This window comes from Terrapene carolina, unplaced genomic scaffold (assembly GCF_002925995.2).
Source record: "Terrapene carolina triunguis isolate 2854851 unplaced genomic scaffold, T_m_triunguis-2.0 Scaffold68, whole genome shotgun sequence".
In the NCBI taxonomy this organism is placed as follows: domain Eukaryota; kingdom Metazoa; phylum Chordata; order Testudines; family Emydidae; genus Terrapene; species Terrapene triunguis.
In genome coordinates this window covers 6,583,706-6,591,206 of record NW_020664419.1, presented here as the reverse complement: position 1 = coordinate 6,591,206, position 7,501 = coordinate 6,583,706, and the positions used below count along the sequence as shown (strand labels likewise).

Sequence of the window (7,501 nt, the reverse complement as noted above, 5' to 3'; positions counted from 1 at the left end):
TCACAGACTTTGCAAATTAGAAGAGTAGGTTCAACTTTGGGCCAACACCATTTAAAGAGATACTACCAATTTTTTTCAGAGCCAACTGGTTTTTTTTAAAGCTATAGCTGGGCTTTCAGAGATTCTAAAGCCAGACGCGACCATTGTGATCATCTCGTCTGACCTCCCGTATACCAAAGGCCAGAGACGTTTCCAAGTAATTCTAATGGAGTTAGTCAAAAAAAACTGAGGAGGAGTTAAGTCTAGTATGAATAAATGACGTGTGGTAAAAGAAAGGCAAAGTCTTTCTTTTGATTTACACCCCTCCCCCAGCCTTCTACAATAGTGTGAACGCAAACGCTAGTGTGGGAGAGCCAGAAAGTGACACTGAATGAAAATCAGATGGAAAAACAAGAGTAACAGATTTCAACACATCTTTATGGCTTTAATAGTATGAAGTACTAATAGCACAGGTAAAGGCAGACATTTTAAACTATGCTTCTCCTCTAAAAGGCCTGATTTCAGAAAGTCAGACGTGCAAGAGACAAGTACACATTTAGCTTGCATATGTACCAAATGCAGTTATAATGTGCAACTATATTATCCATCAATATGTATATGGCACTTTATCCATAGGTCTCAGAGTACTTTACAAGGACGGGGAAAAATCTTCCTTCTGCCCCAAATAGGTCACACAGCAATTGACAACTGAGCCCAGATCTCCAGAATCTCAGCCATTGGACAGCTCTGCCTCCCAAATAACTGCGCCGGTGGACCAGGAACGCAGCTGCACATTCATTCTTGCACTTCCAGTAGAGCGCCAGATACTTTGAAAACCCCAGATGCCTCCACCCAGATGAGAAACACAGACTGTTAGATGAGAATTAACAGCATTAAGAGGATCTAAGTCAACGTCTGTTTCTACAGTAGAGACGATAGATGCAAGCGAATTTAGATTCCTCCAGTCCCAACAATAGAACATTAATGCAAGTGTAACACCGATAGACCCTGGGCGTCGGCGGGCAGGATCGAACCTGGGACCTCTAGAGCTTAGTGCACGAGTCTCTACCGCATGAGCTAAAAGCCAACCAGATGTTAGCTAAGGCTGTAGAGCGAGCCAACTCTCTCTCCCCCGCTCCGGGACAGAACACCACACCCAGAAGGTGCGTTGGCTACACAAACACAATGCTATACTCACAGAGAGCAGGGATCTTCTGCAGTATGACCAGACAGGAAAACATTAGCAAAATGGATGAAGAGGGCACCTATTGCTTGCTTGGAGGTATCATAAAACCTGAAAAGATTAGATGCAACAACCTTTCCAATAGCAGCAGGAGAGTGTTAGCCGGCACACGAAATCACACTGGTGAAGATGGGGATCTCAGATCAAGCCGGGCACAAGGAGCTTTTGTAATCCACAGGTGGGATTCCCAGAAGCTCTCATTGAAGTAAATGGGAGCAGAGGTAGGCCGGTGCCAAGTGCTTTTGAAAACCCCACCCCCACAAGGAGCAGCAAGCGCGACTCATGGATTTACACCATTCCCAGACATGCATTTCAGAGAGTTCACTGGATGTGAGGCCCCGGCACATTGAATGCAGCATTAGTGAGGGCGCTATTAGGAAACAGGGTGGGGATGGGGGAGGAGAATTGAGCCTCCATAAGCCCATTCAGGCCTGGGCCTCCCGGCTGAGGCTGCCAGCAAGAAGGAAGTCAGCACCAACTGTGATGGTGCTTTTTCCCGATGGAACGGGACTGAATCACCAACTTTGTTCAGAGCCCATGTAAGATGACAGGAGACTGCGAAAGCTTTTGGTGACTACTGAGCTGGGCCGGGTTCAGCTGGCAGGGCCGGCTCCAGGGTTTTGGCCGCCCCAAGCAGCCAAAACAAAAACAAAAAACAAACAAACAAAGCCGACATCGCGATCTGCGGCGGCAATTCGGCGGGAGGTCCTTCACTCCCAGGCGGAGTGACAGACTGTCCGCCGAATTGCCGCCGAATACCTGGACGTGCCGCCCCTCTCCGGAGCGGCCGCGCCAAACACCTGCTTGACAAGCTGGTGCCTGGAGCCGGCCCTGTCAGCTGGTATCTTAGGCCTGGTCTACACTAACCCCCCCACTTCGGACTAAGGTACGCAAATTCAGCTACGTTAATAACGTAGCTGAATTCGAAGTACCTTAGTCCAAACTTACCGCGGGTCCAGACGCAGCAGGCAGGCTCCCCCGTCGATGCCGCGTACTCCTCTCGGCAAGCTGGAGTACCGGCGTCGACGGCGAGCACTTCCGGGATCGATCCGGGATCGATTTATCGCGTCTAAACCAGACGCGATAAATCGATCCCAGAACATCGATTGCCTGCCGCCGGACCCTCCGGTAAGTGTAGACGTACCCTTAGCGATGAGAGGTTCTCCTGCACGGTCACGAAGCCATTCAGTCCCTGATATGAGACCTGTTTCTACATCCCTTAGCTACACATGCACAGGTGTAGCAGGCTTCTTAACTTGGCTCTCACTGCAGCGTAACAAACGTTATGTTGGGAACTGCATACAGCTGTCTGGAGCTAATGATAGTGAGCTGGTAATGCCTGGAGACTTCTCAACGAACAGTAAAAGGTACTAAACAGGGCCAAATACCCTGTAGCATCTGGGATTACAGTATTTCAATCAATTTCATCTATAATGTGATGGGAACTTTATAGGAAGTAACACCACTAAGAATTGCAGTCTGTTCACTATTTCCCTGTTAAACGTTTAGGAACAGGAAGGACCTGGAAGCCCATTAATGGTCAGAGTAAACACAAAAAGCCGTTCTGCGAGACAGAATCTATTCTCCTTAGTTCAGAGCTTTTAAAAAAGCTATTTCTCACCAGATCCTCCAGGGACGCCTCTCTTCTTTTGGCTCCTGAAAGCGCTTTACTGTAAAGACAGAGACAATTAAAGGTCAGATTTACAAGGAAATGAGAGCTTACTGTATAATTGGACTAAGCAGCAAGATTAGAAGGTAGGATGATTAAGACAAACCCTGACATTTCTCTAGAGTCTGTTTTGCCTCTGTTATACTCAGCCCAAGGCCTTCTTTGGGCTAGGATAAAAGGGTTACCCCATACATTTAAGTAATCTAGTGTAGACTAACAAATCCAATAATGGTCACATGAAAGCCTAGGGGAGAGCCTAGAGCAGAGGTGGGCAAACTGCGGCCCGCGGGCCACATCCAGCCCACGGGACCCGCCTGCCCAGCCCCTGAGCTCCTGGCCGGGGAGGCTAGCCCCCTCCCCCTCCCCCGCTGTTCCCCCTCCCCCGCAGCCTCAGCTCGCTCCGCCACTGGCGCAATGCTCTGGGCAGCAAGCTCTTGCCGGGCACTGCAGTTGCAGAGCCTTGGCCTGACCCGGTGCTCTGTGCTGCGCGGTAAGGGGGCAGGGAGCGGGGGGGTTTGGATAAAGGGCAGGGGAGTTCAGGGTGATCGTCGGGGGCGGAGGTGTGGATAGGGGTCAGGGCGGTCAGAGGGTGGGGAATAGGGGGGTTGATAGGGGTCGGGGCGATCAGAGGGCAGGGAACAGGAGGTTGAATGGGGGCAGGGGTCCTGGGGGGGGCAGTCAGGAAGGAGAGGGGGGTTTGGATGGGGTGGCGGGGGGCAGTCAGGGGCAGGGGTTCCGGGGGCGGTCAGGGAGAAGGGGTGGTTGGATGGGGCAGGGGTCCCGGGAGGGGCAATCAGGATTGAGAGGAGGGGTTGGATGGGGCAGCAGGGGGCAGTCAGGGGCAGGGGTTCTGGGGGCGGTCAGGGGACAGAGAGGGGTGGATGGGGCAGGAGTCCCGGGGGGGGCTGTCAGGGGGCGAGAAGCAGGGGGGGTCGGATGGGGCAGGGGCCGGGCCATGCCTGGCTGTTTGGGGAGGCACCGCCTCCCCTAACTGGCCCTCCATACAATTTCGGTAACCCGATGTGGCCTTCAGGCCAAAAAGTTTGCCCGCCCCTGGCCTAGAGTCTACCATTTAGACGTGGCCAAGCCGGGAGACTCAGAGCCAAGCCAAGGGATCTGGTTGAGCTTTGCGAGCTGGAGCATGAGCAGAGACACAAGAACTGATCATACACCTATCAAACCACCAGACAGTTAACACCAGAAATAGTCTCACTAGCTTGGCTCAGGCTCTATCGCTCTTGGAGCCAGGCATGCCGCTGGCCCCAGGCGTGTGCTATTATGGGCCTGCCCACTTTTAAACACAGCACTGCAATTTCAAGGATATGAAGGATGTGAGTGCAGTATTTCTTGCCACAAAAAACGGGACTTTAGGAGACAACCCTACAGTGGCAGCTGGGTGCACTAAGTTACCTCTGACTTCTAGGATTTTATCAGGCTAATCTGAGCTATAAACTTCTGATTCCCATTCCTAGCTCCTAGAAGTCTCTTTAAGCCTCAGAGATGGTGACCGGATTATCACTGTTACCCTATGAAGTTCCTAATTGTCAACTAAGGATGGTTTCTAATTGGGGATGAGAAAAATGATTCAGAAGAGACACACACACCTGGCCCACTCCAAAATGAAGTACTATAAACCACTCCAAATTTAGTACTATAAACCTCCAAAAACATTGAAAGTAACATTTTAAAGCTACAAGCTTGATTTAAGTCACGGGTGGCATTATCAAAATGTTATCCAACTCGTGCATAATATAGGAGTTAACCAATGGCTGACTGCGACTGAACATGCAGCAAGTACAGTCTGGGCAAGTTCATCTTGACAAAAACCCCTTTCGTTTTTACGTCTCCCAAGTTTGAAAGCGGAGGGGTTTGTATTTAAACCCGTGACTGCTGCAGGACGGAAGCGATATCCTGGACCAAAACTTAAGTGCCTTTCGCTGTATGGGAACGATAGAAATTACAAGATACTAACGCAGAGACTAACACAAGGAGCACTAGGTTAGATGGCACAGCAATAGTGTGGGTACACACAACATTTAATAGTGCAAACCACCCAGGCAAAATACAGTTATATAATCTCAAAGTAAAGGCTTAACCAAAGTTTCCAACTCGTTCTTACCGAGGACAACAGCTCGTGGACTGACAGACTCTTCAGCAGCAGGTAAAATAAGATCATCAGGAAGACAGATGTGACTGACATTAGAGGAGAGGGTTGAAAGTAAGATTATGAACCACCACAACATCCACTAAATACAAGAATGGGCAGCTTGACTGAACGGTCTTTGCAAGTTCCTAGCAAGGTCTTGTTTCTATTTAATCAACATGACACTACATAGCCCCTCCATCTATGGCCATGTCTACGCTACAAATTAGATCCACCTAATTTACGACAACATACAGCCACCGCAGTTATTAAATCACTTGTGTGTGCGCACACTTGGCTTCTTGTGTTGGCAGTGTGCATCCTCACCAGGAACGCTTCTATCGCTGTATTGTCAGTGTGGGGCATGGCAGAACGGCTCCTGAAGGCTAGTAACTGTCGAGCTGGTATTACTAAATCAGTACAGAGAGGCATTTGCGGCGGTGGGAGCCAAACTTAAGCGAAGACACTTCCACAGCTAGGTCGATGTAAGGCAGCTTACGTCGACCTAACCATGTAGCATAGACCAGGCCCAAGAGCACGTTCAACGTTCATTAAATCAGTCAGTCCACTTGTGAGATAGGTATCCACATTCTGTTTTAAAGGGAGGAAACTAAATCAGAGAGCTTAAGTGACTGGCCTGAGGTCACACCAGTAGTCAGTGGCAGAGCTAGGAATATATTGAATTTCTCCAGACTCCCAGTCTGGTATTGTAACCTCTTGCCAACATTCCTTCGCTCATGTATAAACAGAGGCCGCAGCGATACACAGATTCTCACTTGAGACTCTCCTGGAAAAGGGAACTAGGTTAAGGGTGGAGTGGATGCAAGATGCAATCGTAGTGCAGGTCAGGACATGTCTGGGCACAGGTAATGGGATTTCGCGTTCATTTCAGAGCGTGCGCATGCACACAGACTAGATCACTACACTTCCCTGGTCAGCCCTGGAGGGAGAGGGAATCACAATAGCATAAGGAGAACCTGTGAAAGCAGCAGGATCAGGGAGAGATGGAGAAAGACTTCCTTAAATACAGATGGATGTTGCAGTTGAGAAGCCAACATCTGTAGCTGTGCTAAGCTGGTTTCAAACGTGTTACCGCATCTGAGGTGCCTGCTTTCCATAAGGTGTTTCCACTGCAAGGGTCTCCAGAAGCGCCTCACGCTCGGCGTACCCCCAGCGACTAGAGTTTTGAGCCATCTACTTCAACTGTACACCAGAAGTTAGACAGACAGCAGGCAGGCAGCAAATACCGCTCTAGTGCTGCCTCCCACCACAACTCCCAGAGGAGGAGGAGGCTATTCTCAGTGATTTTCCTATTAATGAAGGCTGAAAGGTCCCTGCAGTTACCGAACAACTACAGCAATTCATTTCTAGCCCAGCCACTTATAACTGCTCCCACGTTTATCATCGTGGGGGCTGGGGGACTCTGTGCAGATATGTTCCAAGGTAGTAATGGGCTAGGGGCACATTTGGACTGGAAAAGCGGTTTGTCAAGATTGTTTTGGCTTGTACTGTACATGGTGACACGAGCATTGTAAGGGGGTCTCAGAAAGGGCAAAGTCTATGTCCCAAAGAGCTTACCAGAATTGTCCTGGTCCGTGTTTGTGCGGTGCTTAGCAGAATGAGTTGTGGCCCCTAGGCCCCAATACAAATAGTAACTACCTGACCATCTGAAAGCAGCGAGGATAGCATTAAACCCAAAAACTATGGCCTTCCAACTAAGTTGTATGAATCAGGAAGTCTATTCTAAAGAGAAAGTCGGTAATTAAACTTAAGACCACAGAAGTTGGTCTGATTTAGTTGGGGGTGGTCCTGCTTTGAGCAGGGGGTTGGACTAGATGACCTCCTGAGGTCTCTTCCAACCCTAATATTCTATGATTCTAAGATGGATCACAACGGGCGGTTTGTTTTGAAAAGCTTTGACAGCTTGGAGCGGGACCCCAACACAGTTATTTGGAGTCAGTGATTGTTTTCCTTCCAGGTCAGAAAGTTTCAGACAGACACTACTACTACCACCACCACCACCACCACCACAAAAAGTGTTGCCCCCCTCATCCCATTTACCACGGTTGTACTCCAGCTGAGCCTTCAGTGATAGATTGATGAATAGTGCCATCTAGTGGGAGGCTGTGTGATGCCGTGTCTCCAGGCGGACAGGATCTCAACACACATGAGCATCAGTGAATAAGCGTGATGTATAATCCCATTAGAAAAGATAACCCTAGGGGATATATGGTGAACTCTAATAGCCCAACCCTTTTATATATGTACTAGACGTGCCGGCTGAAGTAGCTAGGCATGATTATTAATTATATTAGCAATGCTCAAGTAGTTACTAAGCTGATGACAGCAGGAGTCTGAACAGGCCTTCAAGGTAGCCTGTCTTATCACCACTTTAAGCCACTGTACTCTGCAATCTACTTGCTTTTCAAAATATTAGAAGATCCAAAATAGGTATGTGCTGAAACCA

At 49.1% G+C, this 7,501-nt stretch overlaps 1 protein-coding gene across 1 annotated transcript in view; it reads right to left on the bottom strand.

The window, feature by feature from the left end:
• The window catches only part of LOC112108131 (store-operated calcium entry regulator STIMATE-like), a 78,389-nt gene that overhangs the window by 39,129 nt on the left and 31,759 nt on the right, over positions 1 to 7,501 (bottom strand). The window contains exons 2-3 of the mRNA XM_029910821.1: positions 2,844 to 2,892; positions 1,178 to 1,273 (exon numbers count right to left, since the gene is read on the bottom strand). Of these exons, the coding sequence (XP_029766681.1) occupies positions 1,178 to 1,273; positions 2,844 to 2,892 (145 nt within the window). The remainder of the gene's footprint in view (positions 1 to 1,177; positions 1,274 to 2,843; positions 2,893 to 7,501) is intronic.